Source organism: Ctenopharyngodon idella, chromosome 24 (genome assembly GCF_019924925.1).
Source record: "Ctenopharyngodon idella isolate HZGC_01 chromosome 24, HZGC01, whole genome shotgun sequence".
Lineage (NCBI taxonomy): Eukaryota > Metazoa > Chordata > Actinopteri > Cypriniformes > Xenocyprididae > Ctenopharyngodon > Ctenopharyngodon idella.
The window spans coordinates 16,604,623-16,627,121 of record NC_067243.1 but is presented as its reverse complement, the minus strand read 5'-3'; the positions used below and the strand labels follow the sequence as shown (position 1 = coordinate 16,627,121).

The 22,499-nt window shown below is 34.1% G+C and overlaps 2 protein-coding genes across 4 annotated transcripts in view; one reads left to right on the top strand and one right to left on the bottom strand.

Moving 5' to 3' along the window:
- Positions 1 to 21,213, bottom strand: part of cep290 (centrosomal protein 290) — a 38,681-nt gene extending 17,468 nt beyond the window's left edge. Inside the window, exons 1-23 of one of the 3 annotated variants that reach the window (XM_051884683.1) lie at positions 21,138 to 21,213; positions 20,622 to 20,798; positions 20,223 to 20,300; positions 20,012 to 20,081; positions 18,748 to 18,794; positions 18,322 to 18,465; positions 17,567 to 17,620; positions 15,358 to 15,504; positions 13,012 to 13,194; positions 12,704 to 12,793; positions 9,676 to 9,798; positions 7,166 to 7,459; positions 4,990 to 5,152; positions 4,725 to 4,825; positions 4,567 to 4,633; positions 4,337 to 4,449; positions 4,174 to 4,258; positions 3,957 to 4,090; positions 2,638 to 2,802; positions 2,409 to 2,558; positions 2,204 to 2,319; positions 1,936 to 2,038; positions 1,224 to 1,454 (exon numbers count right to left, since the gene is read on the bottom strand). In XM_051884683.1, coding sequence (XP_051740643.1) covers positions 1,224 to 1,454; positions 1,936 to 2,038; positions 2,204 to 2,319; positions 2,409 to 2,558; positions 2,638 to 2,802; positions 3,957 to 4,090; positions 4,174 to 4,258; positions 4,337 to 4,449; positions 4,567 to 4,633; positions 4,725 to 4,825; positions 4,990 to 5,152; positions 7,166 to 7,459; positions 9,676 to 9,798; positions 12,704 to 12,793; positions 13,012 to 13,194; positions 15,358 to 15,504; positions 17,567 to 17,620; positions 18,322 to 18,465; positions 18,748 to 18,794; positions 20,012 to 20,081; positions 20,223 to 20,300; positions 20,622 to 20,714 — 2,751 coding nt within the window. In that variant the 5' untranslated portion in view covers positions 20,715 to 20,798; positions 21,138 to 21,213. Of the gene's footprint in view, positions 1 to 1,223; positions 1,455 to 1,935; positions 2,039 to 2,203; positions 2,320 to 2,408; positions 2,559 to 2,637; positions 2,803 to 3,956; positions 4,091 to 4,173; positions 4,259 to 4,336; positions 4,450 to 4,566; positions 4,634 to 4,724; positions 4,826 to 4,989; positions 5,153 to 7,165; positions 7,460 to 9,675; positions 9,799 to 12,703; positions 12,794 to 13,011; positions 13,195 to 13,280; positions 13,388 to 15,357; positions 15,505 to 17,566; positions 17,621 to 18,321; positions 18,466 to 18,747; positions 18,795 to 20,011; positions 20,082 to 20,222; positions 20,301 to 20,621; positions 20,799 to 21,137 lie in introns of those variants that run through there. The other 2 variants (XM_051884684.1, XM_051884685.1) reach the window with 2 other exon arrangements.
- Positions 21,214 to 21,371: 158 nt separating this feature from the next.
- Positions 21,372 to 22,499, top strand: part of tmtc3 (transmembrane O-mannosyltransferase targeting cadherins 3) — a 43,338-nt gene continuing 42,210 nt past the window's right edge. The window contains 1 exon segment of the mRNA XM_051883960.1: positions 21,372 to 21,551. The gene's annotated coding sequence lies outside the window, so the exon portion shown is untranslated.

The following is a 22,499-nucleotide window of genomic DNA, read 5'->3' as shown; positions in this document are numbered from 1 at the left end:
TCTGGAGGGATATTTGTTTTTTATGACCCTACAAGTTCAATTAAATGATCAAAATGTGAGGAAAATATTTTATATTTTTTAAATATGGAGAAAAAAAAAAAAAGATTGATTCCCTTGTAAGGGACTCTATCTAAAATACAAATGGTAGCCATATGTATACTGTACAAAATATTGTGAATATGTGTAGAATATTATATACAAAATATTTAGTTTCTATTATAAAACGGTTAGTTCCTGTCCTTGACTCTGATTGGTCAATAGCTGTGTTTTATTCACGATAAAACACGGCTATGACCGCTTCACCCACCGGTTCTGTGTATCACTACACAACACCCTTAGCAACCACTCTTAGCAACGTTAACTGTTTGTTCTCAATTGATATTGTTCATTGAAGCTTCCTGCATTATCAAAGAAAAAGATTGATTGAGCGAGTTTATTACCTGCATTCAGATTTAGCATTTTCCTTCAGGTCAGTCCTATGTTCATAATTAAAAATCTGTTTAAAATGTCCAATGTATTATCTTGTCCTTTTAACAGTTAAGGGGTTTTCCCATGACTGACAGCGCTAGTCAAAGAATTTATCAGTTGCGTCTTGTTCCGTGTTCACAACAGTTCAGTCTTATCAATGTAAAAGTCTTCGCTACTGACTGACACACTCATGAAGACAGTCTTTGCCGCCATCTAATGGCGTAATAATGTAACTTCTGTTGCTGTTCAAGGTCAGGGACTATTTTTTCCGGCGGAAGGAAGGCTTTTAGTGAAAGTTTACTTCATGAAAGTTGCATTGATACATATAAGCTTTGATATTTGTATTGTATATCAAATATTTTGATATTTGTATTGTGTGGTAACCGTTTTATACTCCGCTTTGCGTCGTGCCAAACAACGCCCTTCAGCCGTGACTTATTCACGATACAGCACTAGCCTCCCGTCCCTTATTGCTTATTTATATTTTTTATTCTACCCACAATTAGAGTATTAATGTGATAATAAATAATAAAATAATTGTGATTAATGATTAAATTGAAAGCAGAAAGAAACTAATAAAATGTCAATTTCTCTTAATGATAAATAAGTTATTTATTTATATTTTTGCATTTTTTACATTATTTTTCTTTAAACTTTGTTTAAAAACCCCTGTTCTAGATATCAGTATCAGCCACTGAAAACCCACATCAGTCCACCTTTTTCATTTGTATGAGTGATGTGCGGACGCCTAATACCTTGAACCTCTGCAGGTAGCCGATTCTTTCTGTTACCGCGGCCTCCATTTGGCTGAAATCATCCTTCAGTTTGCCGTTCTCCTTCCTCAAGTGCTGCTCAAGCTCAAGCAGAGTCGTGTAACGTCGCGTCAGACACTTCTCATTCACCCTGAGAACCATCATTTTTCGGGCTGTCTCAGCCAGCTCCCGTCTGATCTCACTCGGGTCCTTTTCAAGAGCCTCCAGCCAGTGCTGGAAAAGAGTCGAACAGATAATGGGAATAATGAAACGGACAAATTAGCAACTTTTATGTTATATGAAGACATACAAAAAGCAATTTAGCTTTTTTTCTAGCAAAGCATTAGCTAAACAGATTTTTACCACCACAATGCCAATTTCTTTATTGTAAATCATGTTTCAAAGGAGTTTCTAAATTGTTTAAAACTAGTAACATCAGCTTGTGGGTAAGTTATTATAGTCATATACTGAAAAATGAGTCGTAAATACAACAAAGATTATTGAAGTAGGTTTTACATGAAAATACTATTTCAGTCTTTCTCCTTGAAAATTTCAAGTTTAATTCAATGTGTTACTTGACAATTCTTTGTTATTATTTGTGAAATTTACTAGCAATTTCGGATTGAAAAGTGTCTCTACACCAATTTATTTTTTCAGTGTACAGATTTGAAATGGCAAGAGGGTGAGTAAATGATGACCCCTTTAAGAGACTTACATTGTACTCTTTGATTTTTACTGCGTCCACCTCCTTTTGTTCCTCAAGTCTGGATTTCAGTTCTGCAAAAGAGTCCCTCGCTTTCTGCCAAGACTCCCTCTCGCTAGAGAAGACAGACGGCGAGAATTAAAACCATGCTTTATTGATTACCATTCGTATGTATAATCGATATATATGCATTTTATATTATATTAATATTTTATAATATAAACAACCTTTTTTATGTATTACATTTTATAATATAAATGATCTTTATTGCTCGGCATACCTTTGATACTCCTTGTATAGAAGTCCTTGTTGATGGCGGATCACGGCAAATTTCCTTTTATACTCTTCCAGAGCCGAACTGAGCTGCTCAATGGATTCTTCTTTGTTTTTGATCTCCTGAACATCCACAGTTGGGAGTCTTAATATTATGTATCTTACATCTGGTTTGCATTATAACACGATACAGTTACCGGACTGACACACACCTGTAGGAGTTGTACCATGTATTCATTGAGAGCGTTGATGACCTCGGCACTAGTTGGCGTCATCTCTTCAGGCAGAGCTAATGTCTTGTAAGGGATGGAGGTGCTGGCTGATTTGCTCATTGATTCAACCTCACTTTCCAAGTGAGCAACCTACAAAAAAAAAAGACACAATAAAGTGAATTTAAAATCATTTTTTAATCCAGTAAATGCTTGAGTTTCGAGTAAATACCTTCTCATTAGCTTTCGTTAACTGATTGAGAGTGTTTGCTGCCTCCTCTCTAGCAGCCTTCAATTCCTGCCGTAGCTCCTCATTGCGGCCGGTCAGCTGATCTACCTGCGTTCTCAGGTGGAGGCTTGCATCAAACTTTCCCTCTGAGTACTTCATCTCCAACGCCTTAAGATAAACACAATTATCACTCGTATATGTTGTGACAGGATATTTAGGAACAGTAATGTTGATGCAAGATTAGAGACCAAAAACTTCATATTCAAAAATGTAAGACTGAAAAAAGTTATTAAGATGATTACTCATTATACCAGCACAAAATCTGTGGTTGCTTGCAGAACTCTGATGAAAGTTCTGCAGATTTCCGCAGAATTTGACTGCCTGTCTCCCCTTGCATTTTCATCTATTTTTCCCTCACTTTAATTACATTTTGTAAAGGCTTTCATTAAATATTTTTTAATAAAAGGTCAAATTTAAGCTAATTTGATAAACGTTACAGCACCCAAAAAGAGTGTAGCACTCTTAGCTCAGTTAAACACATTTTACTACAGGTCATTAAATGTATAATTTTATATTTAAATTTGTTATTTTAAATGCATAATTATGACATGTATTGTTTATTTATAAATTGTTAAAAATATAATTTATTATTTTATTCATACACAAATTCTAAATTTTTTTCATTAAATGTTGTATTACTCATTAAATGTATACATTTAAATGTATTATTTTAAATACATAATTATAATAATTTATTATGTATTTATAAATTAAAATATATATATATATATATATATATATGATGTGTTTCCTTAAATAGTATATTACTGATTAAATGTATAATTTTATATTTAAATTTATAACTACATAATTTTAACATTTATTATTTATTAAAATATTAAAATTATTAAAAAAATATTAAAATTATTATTTACTATTATTTTTCAAACTTATATTTTTTTTCAATTAAATATCGCATTACTCATTAATTGTATAATTTTATATTTAAATGTATTATTTTAAATGCATAATTATAATAATTTATTATTTATTTATAAATTAAAATTATATATGATCGGTTTCCTTAAATATTATATTACTTATTAAATGTATAATTTTATATTTAAATTTATAATTTCACAAACATAATTATTAAATTTTTAAATAATTATAACATATTATTTATTATTATAATTTACTTATCATTTATTTATAATTCCCACATATAAATATAAATTAATTTTTGTAATATTACAAAAAAAAAAAAAAAATGCAGTACAACACAGATTCAGTGTGGGCCCACTAAATGTTGATGAACGTACGCTGACGAGTCTCTCCAGGCTGGGAATGCTGACGCCAGTGGTTGTGGGTGTTTTCTTCTGAGCGTCCTGGATGGCCTGCAGGATCTCCTTCATGCCCTGCTCCAGCTGTTTATTCTCATTCAGCATTTCATTCACTGCAGGAGAGAGAGAAACATTATAGTCATGGAAACCACCTGACACTGCAAGTGTTGCAGGGTCATGCGGTGATGCTTCTCACATTTGGCCTTGAACTGGGCAGATTCTGTTCTCTTGAGCTCCAGTTCTTTCTCTTTGCTGCTCAGCTCTTTCTGTAGACGCTCGTTCTGAAAAACAAACAGGTTGTTTGATTAGCTTTAACGCTTATGATGTTCAAAATTCATTCTTCTCAGATAAAGGCTTACTTTGCGTTTGATCTCTTCATCTGTAGATCCAGAGACAGGCCTCTCTCTAAATGATCTGCTGGGCTTTTCTTCAACACTGTCATCAAGCAGTGAACTACTGACTACCGATATGCCTTGAAAAAGGAAATGTGCTGTCAGGTTTCATTATAAAATGTTACCAAATGATCTGTTTATGTGAACAGGACATGAGTCTGTAACTGATATGCAGCATCTTGGAGATAAGATCTCACCTTTGTCCTTTACCAGAGCACGAACGCGTTGTTTCAGCTCGAGTCTTTCCTCCTCAAGTCGCTCAATCTAAGGAGAATCCCGTTAAGGGTCACAGACAAAATGAAAGCAGGATAATGGACCAAAGCCAGTCCATATAGATAACGTTAATCGGTTTTACCTCTTTCAGCAGAACCTGGTTCTCTGCTTTGTACTGTCTCTGCTTCAAAACCTTTGATCTCTGGAATTCACTCAAATCCAGTTCTTCCTTTGGATTTAATCCTGATGTGGGAACATGATCCCAGTGAGGGTCAAAGCTGATCTTGGCAAAATCAATATGGGCTATAAAAACAATCTTTAAGTCTAGGTGTAGGTAAAACAGGGATACAGTAATTGAGACAAGATGGGAAATCTTAAAATAATAAAAGCAGGTTGGAAAAAATTACCCAGCCGTTCTCGCAGGTCTTCGTTCTCGTCTAGTAAATTGTTGATTTTGATCTCCAGCTGGTTTATCTCTTTTATCATGGCTTCTATCTCCCGGTCTCTCATTCGGATTTGATTTTTACAATCTTTGATCTCAGTGATTGCAGCTTCCAAACCATCCGTTCCCTGAAAGAGAGTGAATGTTTCAAGCCAAACGTCTATGTAGATGTAATATAACATTTTATAAGTTAAAGTGACGCCTTGTATGTTTAACTCTTCAATTATTTGTGGTCAAGTGTTGCTCTTTATGTCAGATATTATAGAAGTGGCATCAAAACCACCCAAAAAATGTATTGCTAGAATATATTATGATTTTTTTTTAAATTACATTATTAACTCCGATATAACATGATGTAATTGATGTATTATGTGAACATAAATATGAATATCTTTAGCTAGTGGGTCACAAAGATGGATGCAATAGAACAACAAAAATGATTAAACTGTTGCTAACCATATTCACACGTATATTATATTACTCATTAAATGTTTACATTTAAATTTAAAATCTAAATATTTAATTAAAATGTATAAATATGACATTTATCCACACATATTATTTTCGCTAAATAGGAATTGTCTCAAAAGTAGATGCGATAGATCAAAATATGAATAAAACAGTTGATGATCATATCAATAGAAACTTTTTTGAAGCTGCTTGAGCAAATAATAATAATAATAATAATAATAATAATAATAATCATCATCATCATCATGAACTTAATTAATATTTTAATTAGTTTTTTTTTTTAATTAAAGTAATTTAAAACTTACATTTATTGACTTTTTTATTTTCAACATTTTTTGAAAATTACATATAAGTGAGTTTATAAGGAACGGATCCTTTGGCTCATATTGTAGGGCCCTATGAAATCCGTTTTATTTTTTCCCAAATTCCGTTTTTTTCCATTTTAATTTTTCTGGATTCCATTTTTTTCTGTTTTAATTTTTTTTTTTTTGACTCAATTTTGAATATTAGTAATCAAAAAGTATGTCTAATTAATTGAAATTATGAAACAATTTAACAACAATTTATTAAAAGTTTAACAGAAATTACATTTTTAGGGCCCTATGAAATACATTTTATTTTTATTTCTCAAATTCCATTTTATTTTTACCAAATTTTGTGTTTTCTCTTTTAAGTTTTCTGAATTCCATTTTAATGGTTTAATTAAATTTTAATAATCAAAAAATTATTACATTTCTATGAATTTTTTTTATTTTATTTTTTTTTTTCAGAAATTCTGTGTTGTGTATTTTATTTTTTCTGGCAATCAAATGAAGGCATAAACCATTAATTTATCTTTTAATCATATGACATTAAACAAACTTTAAAAAAAAAATTAAAACATGGAAGAAAAATTGTGATTATTCCTTAAAAAAAATAGTTTTAATAATTAATTAATTAATTATTATTATTATTATTATTATTATTATTCGTATTATTATTACATTGAGACATAGCTCATTTCTAATGTACAACAGTAATAATGCCTATTTCTGTCACAATTTCTTCACGTTAAACCAAACTTTTATTTTGACAGGTTGCCGTGAAGACCTTTGAGTTTCTGTGTGTTTATGGTATGACGATAGTTTTTTCTCAAAACAGTAAAATGCTGATGAAATGACTCAGAGCGGCTCTGGAGTTGAAGTTCATGCATTCATGTCCTCGTATAGTGAGACGGCAGAAGCTGAAAACACCACGAGCGTCACATGTGCTTCAGTGTGTGTAGTCTGCGCCATTCATTCACACAGAGACACACAGAACATGCAGGAATCATATTCAAATAGTCTTTTTGCAATTTAATCTTCAGACACTAGTCTATAACATGACTTGATTTAAGTGTACTGATCTACTTTCTATTTATTCATCATCAATTTTTGCGATTCTGTCCATATTTTCTGCATTGCGGAAATCATAGGGCCCTAATATTTGTCCTAAAAGCATCACGTGCAACTACATGTGTTCAGGAAAAAGATGCTTTGTGACCTTATTGAGTTGAAGATGCTATTTGAAAATAGAGTAACTAATTGTCATCCACACCCCAGACTATTTATAGTAACCCCAAAACGTATTTGGACTTTGTAACATCAGTGAATTTTACAATACTGAAGGTAAGTGCCAAGGTATAAACTCACAGACTCATAGAGACGGATTCGACTGAGGGTGTCATTGAGTTCTTTGTCTTTGTCCCCGGCGTCACGCTCAGCCAGTTGGGCGGCACGCTCGGCCTCCAGAGCTCTCCTCTCAGCCACCCTCAATTTAGCGCTCAAGTCCTCCAACCTCCGCTGCTGCACGCTGACATGACCTTTATCTTTCTTTAACGGTTTTTTCAGCTCCTCGATGAGCAGAGCATTTTTTTCCATTTCTGTTGTGTACTGCTCGACTTGCTCTGACAGCATCTTGATCTGGTTGTCCCTCTCTTGCACGGCCTTTTGAAGTCAAACACAAAGTCAGTGACATCTTTAAACTCCCGCTGGGATAGAATGAGATGAACCAATATGACGGAAACAATGAATAAAGACAAATGACTGACAGATGCAAAACTGAGGATAAATGACACACAAAGCAAAGGAAATGAGAAACAGATACTCACGCCACACAGTTCATATATGACCTGACAATGAAGCATTTGAAAGGAAGTAGTGACGATTAAAAGGAGCGTACATCCAAAAGAGAACACAAATAGAGAGAGAGACATGAATAGCACACAAACTATTCAGATGGGCAACGGATTAGCATGGATATGAGGCCTGTTTCACGTATGTGGCGAGTTTCAGCGCTCATATTAACAGGTTACAACATTCACACTGAGTTCCCAGAAGAATCATAGTTCTGCCACTGAAAATATTTTTGTCAAGCATCATATACTAAACTTAAAAGAAAACACATTGAAATGCACTATAAAACTATTTATTTTGCAATACAGGCTATTATGAAGCAACATAAAATAAAAGTGGGACACATTGATTAAAACAATACATCTGGTGGCCTACGTTCCACGTGACTGAATCCAGATGATTTGAGCAGATGATCACAATAAACAAGCTTGTTAAAATTATCAATGGCCAACTTCTAATACTCATTTTATAAATTTTCAATGCTATTAAAGACACTAATCAATGTCATAACTTCCTGTATAGATCTGCAGAAGAAACGCTGTCAAATTGCAAACGCAGGATGTGTGAAACAGGCCTAAGACATATCTTAGATCCTAATTAATAGGACAAAAAAAAATAAATAATTTGAAGTAATATGAATTTGGTTGATAAATAAAAATGGATATGAGAGAAAGAATAACAAACAATGACTGACACAATGCCATCACCTGATTAATGAATTTAATTTTGGTTTATAATTTAAAGGCACAATATGTAAGATTTTTGGACTAAAATATCTAAAAACCACTAGAACAATGTTATATATTTTGTTGACTTGTGTACTTACATTATCCCAAATGTTTCCAAGAATGTTTAAATCCAGAGAAATAAGAAATTTATCCAGGACACGAACCGTGTCCGTGCGTCGCCTATCATTGACATTATACCCGCGGTACCCTCATTTTATTTTGTAGAAACCATGGAAACACCAAAGACGCTTTAATATATTATGTGTTTTATTAGACAGGTGAGCAACTGTTTGGATACATTCATCGACAGAAAACTAATCATGTTATATAGCTCAACACAGTAAGTCTTATTGTTTAAATCTTGTTTTCTTGATTTACCGCGAATACCATGTTTTACCATGACTAATATCGATCTAGCTTACTGCAGTGTGCAACAAGTGTCTCATAGTAACCGCCGAGCGAACGCAGAGTAGCATTATAACAACTTTCAACACACAAATGTATCTAATATGATAAACAGCGCTGCTTTATTCCACATACGCTTGACCAGAAGAAGCGGCGACTGCGGCATAATAAAAGTCCCACTGCTCTCGAGCCGTGTGTCGCGCTCGTCTCTCATTAGCAATCGCTCCAGCGGCCTCGTTTCTGCTCTGCTTCATACTACAGTAATGTTAATAATCTCATCCATGAACATGATTTCTGCCCGAGTCCCATCCCGATTTTTTTCCAATGGCTTTAGACGTGAAGACAACACTTCCCATGATTCCCCGAATTCAAGGCGTCATCAAGCAAGGCTTTTATTTTTTTGAATAAGCAACCTCTAGTGGCGAAAATGTACATATTTTCGCCACTTTTTTTAAAGAAGTCTCTTATGCTCTGCATTTATTTGATCAAAAATGCAGTAAAAACAGTAATATTGTGAAATATTATTAAAAGCTAAAATAACTTTTTTTTTTCTATTTGAATATATATTAAAATTATTCCTGCAATTTTCAGCATCATTACTCCAGTCTTCAGTGTCACATGATCCTTCAGAAATCATTCTAATATGATGATTTGCTGCTCAAGAAACATTTCTTATTATTATCAATGAAGAAAACAGTTGTGCTGCTTAATATTTCTGTGATACATTTTTTTTTCAGGATTCTTTGATGAACAGAAAGTTCAAAAGAACAGTATTTATTGAGATACAATCTTTACTGTCATTTTTAATCTATTTATCTTACTGACACCAAATATATAATTACATTTTTAAATAACAAATTTTAATTTAAGAGAGCTGTGTGATATCCGACTGACCTGCTGCAGTGCGATAATGTTGCTTTTGTCGGAGTCCATCTGAGCAGCTCGAAGTTTCTCCCTCAAATCTCTGATCATCTGTTGATACTCCAAAATTTCCATCTCTTTCCCTGTTAAAACACTCTGAAACCGACACAAACACATGACAGTTACAAAATGTAGAACTTTCTCAACTACCAAAAGAATAAGACCCTTATTTGACTCATTGTGTATTTTGTATTTTGTTTGGTGACATTGGTTGTTGGTGCTAGGATGTATGATACTTTCTGCGGGTTAGACATTTGGCACTGATTTTCACTAAAGACATGGTGTCTCAAACCAGACAGTAACTTGAGCAAATCTAATTACTAGCTATTCAGCATTTTGATCCTTTTCCATGAGATATCACATTTATTCAAACAAAGAGCAGTTACAGGAAATGGTTAAATTGGCTTTGTGAGAACATTCTTAACGACTTCTTTCAGGTGATTTGTATCAACTTGTTCAGAGACATAATAGTGTCATAATGTTAAACATGATACTTGTTATTTGACATTCCTCTAAAGGTGCAATTTGTATTTAATTTGTTATGGATCATAAATATTAAAAGCTTAAGTGCTTTTGGGTGTTTTTCTCTCTCTTTATGTGCTCTCTCTCAGATTATGTGATCTTTATTTTTTATATATATTATATATATATATATATATATATATATATATATATATGTCGCTAAATGTCAATAGATGTCGTCATACGGCAATTAGAATATTCATTGTCATTAAGTTACATTCACATTCTGCCAAGTGTCAGCCCTTTACATTTGTTTGCTTCTCTGCTGCTACCTCATTGTGCTCACATAATGTATTTTAATACAGCCAAATTCCCAATAAAATTGTTTAATATATTTTTCTGTTTTGTTGTCAGACAATATGAAATGGTGACTGAAATGCGGCCCATTAAGACTACATACAGGGCTCGACATTAAGCCTTGTCATGTGCTTGTCCTTTGGACAAATAAATCGGTCATTCACTTGTCTGAGTAAAACAGTTGCTTGGTGTAAATATACATTTATTCTGAAGCAATATCCTTTCAGAATATTCCAGCTTTGACATATATAAATCTGCATATTTGTGATATTTACACAGGGCATTTTTTTTTACCTTTACAAGGGGCAATTTCCCCCCACCCAATCCTGTATGATTCATGTAAAATGTATGATTCATCTTTTATTTTAAAATTCTTAAATTTGTTCAATACATTCAATTAGAATAAAACACTAAGGGCTGATTTAATCAAATTAAATCATTTACAATAAAAAAAAAATTACAACTGCATTAAATAATGTTATGGGGTTGTTTTAAATATTTTTTGAAAATTCAAAGAAGAAATGCTGGGGGGAAAGTGATACTTTTAAAAAATAAAACTAAACCACCAGTAGGTGGCGGCAAGTGACCGTCTTAATAAGTGAGTCATTCATTGAAACGATTCATTCCAATGGCTGATTCATTCAAGAATGAGGCAACTGTTTATGAATGTGTCATTGCCTGAGTTTCAATGTGAATTCTATCCATCCTAAATAGTATGTGACATTAGTAATATTCAATACTATTTAGGGCGGATAGGGTGGATAGTATGCACATTGGGATACAGGGATTGAATCTTTGACTCAACCGATTCGTTCAAAACGCTGCATCATTCAGTAGGCTAATGCGCGAGCAACCTTGTAACCGTCAGTCCATTATACAGCCTATTATTATCCACTATCGATCGCCACTTACACTAAATGTAATCAAATCTGTCATTCTTGCGTTTTGGTGATTCCCAAGTTTTTTTTTTTTTAATTGACGATTTAATAAGGCTCCTTGTCTGACCGGGCAAAAATTATCTTTCACTTGCCCCTTCAAAAAATCCACTTATCCCGGACTAACTGTGTCGAGCTCTGACATGTTATAATCCTGATTTGTAATCGAGACGTTGTCTGACAAAATCACCATACACATAAGATAAAGACATTTGCTGTGATTTTGGCTGTACATGTAAAATGATCACTCAGGTTAGAAGCAATAGGATCTATTTTATTTGTTCTCTGAAAGAGCACACATCCTCAACTGAATGCGCTGCTCCTCTCAGTCACTCACTGAACAGAGCAGTGAGTGCACAAGTCGCTATATTTGTCACAATGCGCTTTCTTGGAAAAAAGTCGCTAAGTTGGCAACACTGATACAGCCTTCCGTCTCCAGGTCCAAGCCGGTAAACCGCCATCAAAAACGGCGTTACGGCAAGTTGGTACCGGCAGGAGGCAATTACCAAACTGGTTCCGCGTGTGTATCAGACCAATGTACATATTTCAGTTATTAATTATGAAGGCTATATTCAAAATAAACTGGTAGCACTATTTTTCTCCAAAACTATCTAAAAAATTTAATGCCTGTAGGAATAAAATTTAATGCTTTTTAATGCCATTTAAGGCCTTAATTTTCGCAAAATCCATTTAATGGCTTTTAATGCTTTTTAATGCCCCGCGGATACCCTGTAAAAATATTCTCATGTATTTTCCAGGATTGTCACCCGAACATCTTAATTTAGTTTTATCATGTGTATCATCCTTCTATTTTGAGAATATTATGTTACATTTGACTTCTTATATTGACTTCTAAAGGCACTTTTTGATTTTCTCGTCTGCCACAAAAATGATCATTTTTTTAAATATATATTTCTTAGAACACATATTAGCTGAATTTCATGGTAGATGTGTGCCAGCACAATGTTAAAAAAATAAAAAGAAAAAATTTTTTCTTGGATCATTTACTCAGAGTCTGGCACAAAGGCAAGTATTTGACCTTTTCTTTAGAACATCAGAAAATGACTCCTCAAAGATGTCTGCAATTTCAGACAGGTAAAACCAGACACGAACAAAAGAAATCAAAAGAAAACAATAACAATGTACTACTGAGAAATGTGTAAAGTCCATGAAACTTGACCTCATTTGCATACAAGCTGTTTTTATTTGGCAAAACTGACAACTGAAGGGGGGGGATCATGGCTCACCTTCCACTCATCCACTTTGGCATTAACAGCAGCCATAACTGGGTCGTCCTCTTCAGCTCGGGCCTGGATCTGTTCACTTAGCTCTCTGACCTTTAAAAAGACAATGAGGTCCATTAACAATAGCCATCATTTGTTTTTTCAATCATAAAAGAGGGAAACCCATTTACGCACACTCATAAACTACTCTGCAGCTATTTATTTCTGCCAAAATTTGCTAGGAGAACCTGTATTTCATGTGACTGGAACACTTTATCGACCAATCTCTTCTAGGCCTGGCATTATTCATTTAATAAATGTGATTAAAGCACCTGAAGCTTGGCATGATCTCTATCTTTTCTCAGCTGATCCACGATGCTATCCGTCTGCTGGACCGCGATCTTCATCTTGTTGTACTCATCCGTCATCTTCTCCATCTCCTTCACAGACTCCTCCAGATTCTTCTGCAGGTGCTCATTCTCGCTCTTCAGGTTGGCAGCCATGTCTTCGGCATGCTGGGAATAAGGGGAATATGGCGATCATAAAGATATCACATAACAGGAGACTGCATTTGAAATATACTTCAAAAGGTTACACATACAGGCTTCTCTTGGCTACTTTTGAGTTTGATGTACAATGTTAGCAATGTTAAGGTCCACAAGGCAGTGGTTCCTCACCAGTCCAACAAGATTGAAAACCCACCACTTGATGAAAAATAACCTGCAAACATTTTGTTACCGATGTCACATATTTATTATGTATATATAAATACACACACATGCATGTATATATTTAAGAAACATTTACATGTATACATGTGTGTATATATATATACACGCATGTGTGTGTATTTATATATACATAATAAATATACACAGTACACACATATATGTAAACACAAACTTTTATTTTGGATGCAATTAATCGTTTGATAGCACTATAGTATAATTTTTTATAAGTCGACTTATTGGCAGTGAGGGTTTCTTTTTTTTAATTAAAAATAAAAAGAATTTAAAAAAAAAACTTTTGTATCACTCCGTTTGAAGCGACTGTCATAGCGGCCGAGCAAATCCACCGTTTTTTTTTTTTACAAATATTACACTTGTTGTACCACGAAGTGTAGTTTTAAGAGTTTTTTAGGCAAGAATGTAGTTGTTTAGACCTGAAATATGTGACTCATATTTGATCATAGTGCCTGTTTTACCATTTGTTTAGATGTTTTCGGAGATGAGAGCTCCAGGCCGTCAGCGGCCGTTCAGTGCTCGTGTACCCGCCGAGAACAGCTTAATCTCAGCCAGTGCTTCGGGGATTTGCCGCTGGCTCTTATAGTGGTTAAACATGAGTTATATAATTCATTCATTCTTATTAATCTATTACTTGTTTCCAAGCAAATAGAATTGGGCTATGTTAAATTTAATAATTTAATATTAAGGCTATATTTAACTTACATCCTGTAGAGCACTGCTTTTGTACATTTGACTGAATTGTACAATTGTGTTTATTTCCTGTTGTCATTTATAATGGCTATTATTGTCAATTTAAATATTGTTGTTCAATAAATATTATTTTATATAAATAATATTTTGTATTTGGTATTGAGAAAGGGTCCATTAGTGCGTAACATGGATTGAGTGAAAGTTACATTAATACGCCATTAGATGGTGGCAAACTTTACGAGTGAATGAGGCAGTCGCAAGAGACTTTTAAATTGAAAGGGACTTTTGTAAACAAAGGACATTTTAGCGCTGTTATGGAAAATCCGCTTAACTGTAAAAAGGACAAATAAAAAAGATCGCTTTCTTTAGCAGACATTCAAAGGTTTTTAATAATGGATATAATATATTATGGACATAATATATTATGGACATCGAATGAATGTTATATCAGACACAGGTAATGGTCGCTCAGGCGATTCTCTCTCTCTCTCTCTCTCTCTCTCTCTCTCTCAATAATACTGTACAAAATACAATGAGTTTCAATGGAGTGACTCAACATTCCTTCGTTACTAGTTCTAAAGTGACGTTTTAGAATTAGTAACGGAGCCTTGGTCAAACTTTCAATTTGAGATTTGAATCCGTGGAGGAAGGAAGTAGTTTTGCACAAATAAAGGTTTTAAAGACACTCCATTGTTATTTCTTATTTATTTACACACTTGTGCTGTCGAACTGTTGTATAAACGCAATATCACACGAGTAGCCTGCGGCGATCATGCCTATGGCCGAATCACAGCCGTGCTGATATACAGCCATATCACACGGCTACTCGCGTGATATTGCTCATATATAGTATATAGCTTATATAGTCAACTTATACTTATAAGTTTTCTTTTTTATTAAAAAGAAAAAGATTTTAAAAGAATTACAAAATAAAATACTGATAAAATTGTACTTAAAAAATGCTACTAAAGTGATTGTGTATACATTTATTTTTTTTAAAATGTAAAGGGAAAAAAATGTATATATAAATTAAATATATAACATATATAATTTATATTAAATATAAAAATATTTTCACTTTATATTCACCTTGCAGTTTATGTCTAAGATATGTGTAAAATAGGTGTAAAATATGCCCTGTTTAAAGGAGTACTGAAGCATTAGAGGTGTATTACGCTAGGCAGTGATCCTGCCATGTTATTATGGCATTATATGGCAGTCTGAAGGTCATTTGGGAATTACCTGCAGGTCCTCCATGCACTGGTAGAGCTGTTGGTTGGCTTTGGTAAGTCTCCTCTGAATCTCATTGCTCTCCTCTTTGGTCTGAAGAGGCTCTCTCTGCTCTACTTCCTTTCTGTAGAATTCAACATCCTGTTGCAGCTGTTCATTCTGCAGTTAACAAACAAATCCCTACTCATCCTGCGGTCAAACATGATTCACTATTAAATACTGTAAATCAATACAAGGTGTCATGTTATTGCACAGCACTTCTGAATTACTCATTCCAATCGTTTGACTCACATGGATTCATTTTCTTTAACTGCCAGTGGTGAAACGGTTAATGTAGATGAGGTTTTGAAATCGCAAGAATTAAAGTCTTGAGAGTATTAGCAAAATAGGTTGAAAGTGATCAACAAATCAGCTGCATCATATACCATATACTGTTTTCCAGCAAAAGCATGTTTATGAAGTTATAGCTATATAATTTCAAAATATTATTCCAAATAACAATTAATTGTTATAACTGTTTTATCTATATTTATAAAAAAATAAATAAATAAAAAACAAAAAAAAACAAAATAAACATATTGTTTTGTGTTGTAAATTGTACAACCCGAATTCTGGAAAAGTTGGGACGTTTTTTAAATTTGAATAAAATGAAAACTAAAAGACTTTCAAATCACATGAGCCAATATTTTATTCACAATAGAACATAGATAACATAACAAATGTTTAAACGGAGAAATTGTATGCACAAAATGAGCTCATTTCAAATTTGATGCCTGCTACAGGTCTCAAAATAGTTGGGATGGGGGCATGTTTACCATGGTGTAGCATCTCCTCTTCTTTTCAAAACAGTTTGAAGACGTCTGGGCATTGAGGTTTTGAGTTTCTGGAATTATGGTGTTGGAATTTGGTCCCATTCTTGCCTGATAGAGGTTTCCAGCTGCTGAAGAGTTCTTAGTCATCTTTGATGTATTTTTTATTTAATGTTGCTGTAAAACCTTTATATACCTTTCAGCATTCATAGTGCCTTCCAAAACATGCAAGCTGCCCATACCGTATGCACTTATGCACCCCCATACCATCAGAGATGCTGGCTTTTGAACTGAACGCTGATAACACGCTGGAAGGTCTCCCTCCTCTTAAGCCTGGAGGACATGGTGTCCGTGATTTCCAACAAGAATGTCAAATTTGAGCCTTGACCCACAGGACACGACGGTGCTTCTGGACCATGTTCACATATGGCTTCCTTTTTGCCTGATAGAGCTTTAGTTGGCATCTGCAGATGGCACGGCGGATTGTGTTTACCGACAGTGGTTTCTGGAAGTATTCCTGGGCCCATTTATTAATGTCATTGACACAATCATGCTGATGAGTGATGCAGTGTCGTCTGAGGGCCCGAAGACCACGGGCATCCAATAAAGGTCTTCGGCCTTGTCCCTTATGCACAGAGATTTCTCCAGTTTCTCTGAATGCTTTGATGATGTTATGCACTGTAGATGATGAGCCTTTGCAATTTGACGTTGAGGAACATTGTTTTTAAAGTATTCCACAATCTTTTTACACACTCTTTCACAGCTCTGCCCACCTTTACTTCTGAGAGACTTTGCCTCTCTAAGACATTTGTTATGTTATCTATGTTCTATTGTGAATAAAATATTGGCTCATGTGATTTGAAAGTCTTTTAGTTTTCATTTCATTCAAATTTAAAAAACGTCCCAACATTTCCAGAATTCATATACAGGTACATCACAAAAATCTAATTTTTAGGTAGGGCAAGTGAAATTACTCCTTGGGCAAAATGTTACAAAATTAAGTTTTAAATTAATGGAACTATCATATTCCAAACCCGTTTGTGATTTGAATTTCTTCAAAGCCACCTTTTGGTTACCAGACTAGATCAGACTAGTGATGCAGTTCCAGTTGACATAAACATGTTTCTGATAAATAGACTAGCTACTCTAAATCTGCCTAATCTGGGGTCTTACCTTCTTTGTAAGCTGCTTTATCTTGAGGGGTAGTGACAAGAGACGAAAGAAAAGGATAAAGAAGAAAACAATAACAGGCATGCATAAAAGAAATGAAATAGCCAGTCAGGGAATAAAGCTGAGAAGAGAAGGTGATATAAGAGAGATGGAATGGATAATTGGAAGTAACAGAAAGAGGAAAATTTAAGATGTCTATAAAAAAAAAACATCATGCAGGCCCAGAAAAGGATTGGACGTACCTCTCTTTTTAGTTTTCTGTTCTTCTCCTCTGCCTCTTCAGCACGGAGAGCCAGCTGTGGGAAAACATGCATTCGTCTGTTATCAATCCTACACCTGCAGCTACAGTATTGCTCCCATTATTATTCAATTTTTTCCATTTATACTTTTTATGGTGTTTCACTTTAAATAAACAGGACATTTACTCAAAAGTTAAAATATATAATTTTGACACCCTCGGTTGAATTAATAACCAATTAATTCAATTAATAATTTAAGATTTTAATACCCAAAACAATAATTAGCAGTGTCCCACATTTTGAATGCACACATAATTTTCTTCTTTATTATGAAAAAAGTATGTTCCCTTAAAATCATCACTTGGACCCTTTCTACAGCATAGAAGATAATTTCTCATTCCATTTTCTAAATTTTTACACTAATTTTAGCGTTCATCAGCTCAAGCATTCAACCTTGTTACCAAAGTTATTGTAAAAAATGGATTTTTCTTTAATTGATAGGAAATTTAATAGCTAATGATTGACATCCTGTAGGCTACAGTTTAATTATACAATAAGTACTGAGTAATATTAATTAACAACATATTCTTACTATATATTTAGGGTTAAGTTGCCTGCAATTATGCATAATTTACTGTCATTACTATAGTAAATACATGTGATGTATAGCAGGGACACTGTAAAATAAAGTGTTACCGAAAATAACTTTAGGGTTTCCGGTACTATTTAGTACCCTATTCATGAAAAGTGCTGCCTACCTCCTCATTGGCTTTCCTTTCCTTGCCCATTTCTTTCTCCAGCTGGGTCACCTCTTTCTCCTTGCGCTCCAGGTGACTCTCCAGTTGGTGAATCTCATCCCGGAGGAAACGTGTGTCCCCCCCTCCCACCACGCGCTGGGCCATCTGGACAGGAAGTGAGACGGATCTGAATAAAGCTCAAGACCCAAAGCTCTCCATCTGTATATATCACTGGTGAGCTATGCGGCTCAATGACATCTCACTTCTTTTCACAACAATAAACATTATCAAAGGAAATGTGATGTGTGGAACAATTATAATTATAACAGAAAGCAACATACAGGGAATTAAGCCAGTAATCCTCTTAAGAACTTGTACACAGACTGCTCACAAACAGCATATAATAAGCACACTTGTATGCAATTATTAGTGAAATTCCCTCCTTACCTCCAGCTCACCTTCCAGCTTCAGGACTTTAGCTTTCAGCTCATTTTCTGCAATCATTCAATAGGCAAGCATAAATATATGGTCTATCAAATGGTTTATAAATAAAAATGTTATTGTTATCCTTGTAAAGTGACCTTGAGTCAAAAAAAAAGCATTAATTTAATCAATTTTTTTATTTTTTTAATTAAAGCTGCAGTCCATAAGTTTTGCCTCTTTGTCGCCATCTCTGTTTGAAACCTGCAATTGCAGTTATTTGCAAAATTATCATCTTTATGTGGGTTGTGCATCGGCATGGTTCCTCAGCATTGATGAATCTAATGTTTTGAGGAGAATGTGTGGCTGTCAGTCACTGCACCTGTGGATACTGTACAGGTACTTCGGAATCACAGATTGTAGTCTTGGAAGTATGACTAAAATAAGAATTTTCACCTGAAAATCTGCCACGTACGGAGCCCCGGACATGACATGCAGGAAAAAAAATAGTAGGCTAAATCGTGCGCACAATTTACTAATTCGTTCCCTCGATTTACTAAAACGTGCGCACGATTTACTATTTTTTCTTGCATGTCATATGTGGGGCTCCGTAGCCACTTTTGTTCTGACCAACTGAGAAAAAAAAAGCATTACAATAAATTGCGCTACCAATGGTGATTAAATCTAATGATTGCTTAGCTCGGATCACGTCAAACCGTGCAAATTATTATTATTGTTATGCTTTGTTCTCAAATTGTTAATGTTAACAACATAAGCATTGCGTGACTATGTGCATTTAATGCGTATTAGCGTTAGCTGTAGATTTCAATTTCTGTACAGTCTAATCTGTCATACCATACAATCCACCATCAAAATTTAAGTTTAATTGTTCCAGCTGCTGTGAGAAAAGGCTATAAATGATCCGTCACCTGCAGCATCCTCACATGATATAGCCTACTAGCTGGGACTCCTTCTTTATGTAAACAGACGTGACGTAATGACGCAAAGACGAACAGCGGCATGCTCGAATTTCCCGCAGAAACCTACCAGTACCACCCGAATTATAAAACATTATTACAAGCTTACCGTTGTGAATCGGGCTAAGGTAAGGAGATAGTTTTGAACACTTGCTGGTTATGTACTTGCTCAAAAATTGATTTTGGATTATTTTTAACCAAAAAAAAAAAAAAAGTTACGGACTGCAGCTTTAAAGTTGAACACTATTCTTTTGTTTCTCGCAAGCCCTTTTATTTTCTGTAGGAAATGCAAATCTGATAATGACTGTACATACCAATTCTTGCTTGGTCTACACCTGCACTGTCTACAACCTCATAGGCACATTTAATTTCATCCAGTTTCATCTGAGGGTCAGAAAGACATCAAATACAACATCAAAATGAATGACAGCAAATGCAAGACTTCAATGACCAGACAATTTAATTGAAAGAATTTCAAACATTTCCAAACGAGGCAGATGTGTGGCGATAGTGGATCGGTCTTACCCTTAGGAGTGTTTGTGAGATTCTGAAGAGCTGAATCATTTTCTCTGAATCATCTGCTTTCATGTCCCGTGGTTTGACCTACATGAGAAGGAAAAGCATGATTGTCAGATGAATTAACAGGAAGAATGTTTTTGTCCCACATTCCAACAAGCAGATGTTAGTCTGGAAGCAAAGCTCAGGATAGAGATGTTCAACATTTTTTTTCCATCAGTTTAGCTGGAAAGTTAGATTTTTTTGAACATGCAACCTCAGATACAAACAATACCCAACATTCAAAGTTTGTAACATAAACCTAAATAATATGAAAATAAATTCATTTCTATCTTTATTTTGCAAACTCAGTTTTGCCATAATTTCCAACAATTTGCCACTAAAAATACCTTAAAATGATACACATACCATCAAAATCAAATCACAGATTTTCTCATCATCATCTCCCAGATCCTCTGGGTCTACTCCCATGAGCAGCTTCCAGTCTGCGGCTGCAGGCATCTTTCAGCTCCTGTGCAGATGTCCTACAGTGCTGAACTGAACAGTTTAACCTGGTAGATGTCAGTCAGTGTGAAGTCAGATTTTCTACAGACAGAGAAATGTATTGCTAAGTAATGTACAATATTCTTATCCTTCCACAAAGGCTTCTCACAGGACACAATGAACCCACCCTCATATAACGACGCAGAGTAATAATATAATACTAAATAAAGGGTCAAAAGACAAGCTAAATATTAGCAAGAAATACAAATCTCAGAAAACACAAAAATCCAAGATTAGCACTGTACACAATTGATCACATTTTGTATTGTTTGTTAGCTATACGATAAAATTTAATATTGGTTTTAAATGCGTTTCTTAATGTCACATATGCATCTTTTGTATATATTCACAAAAAAGACACTGAAAACAACGCATTCAGACCTTATTGATAAAACAGCCTAGCCATCTTGTGTTCCCCTTGCTCTGCTGCTAGGCAACCAGGAAAACAGTCATAAAGCGGAACGTCGTAAATTCGTCTCTTTTCGTTCTTGATTTTACGCCATACGATTTGTGACGCTTGTAAAATATTCCTATTCTGCGGCACATTCATTACTAAGGATATAATATAAAAACTTAATATATATATATATATATAAAAATAGATACCTTTTCATTGAGCTGACATTGCCGAAACATAAAGTACTTTGTAATTCGTTACTTTTATTCTGCCAAGCATTCTGACCCGGAAGCAGTTTTGGTCCCTGTTAATTCAATGGTTTAGATCGAACTTGCTGCTTCAGCCAAAATAAACACACACATTCTCTTTTTATTTAGTTTTTTACCAGACATGACAAGGTAAGTTGTCAGTCTATTTAAATCCTGACGATCACTGATGACATATTGAGACTGATTGTTTAAATGATTGAAGTCAGTGAATGCTAATGAGACAGCTTAAGTTAGACTTGATCTTTAATCTGACCAATGTCTTGTTAATTTAAACCAGTTTCTTTTACTCAAAAGTACATTAAGCTTATTTATTAGGGATGGATGTTGCATTGATGTTTTCATAATGTAATGTCTGCATTATTCGATTCATCTCAATGAAAAACAAACGCTAACTGATAGCTAGATGGGCTGGTCATGATTTATGGGGCTGCGCCTTCTCTGCTTCGTTCAATCCACACGAATTATTCTATTATTACGATTATTCTACTGATTTATTAGTGTGTTTAGGTTTGCAACATAGTTGCAAAAAGGTCGCATTGCTGCAGTCTGATTTAAACAGGGATATAAAGGTCATGGGACATTTAAGGGGATTTTAAATGTTTTCCAGGCATGGAAAGGTCATCAAAATAAATGTAATATTTGAAAGTTTTGGAATTTATTATAGTGATTAATATTTGTCTATCTCTGCTCTTAAATATTAGTAAAATAAATGTTCTAATATATATATTTTAGTTTAAGTTTTAGTAATTTGTTTTGTGATTTTTTCTATTTTATTTTTTTTTAGCTTTTGTTTTGTTTTTGTTTTTTTTTTACAAATGTTTCCATTTAGCTTTTTTTATTTCATTTGTAGTAATTGTAATTAGTGTTGCAAAGGGGCGGAAAGTTTTCGGTAAATTTCCAGAAACTTTCTGGAAATTTTCCACAGGAACTTAACCTGGGGTATTTTGGAAATATTCCAATTTGGAAACTTAACAGGAATTTATGGGAATTAATTGGAAATTTTAGGAAATTTATATAAATGTATAATATTTATATAAAATATATCATATAAAAACAAATATAAACATTTTGTTTGGT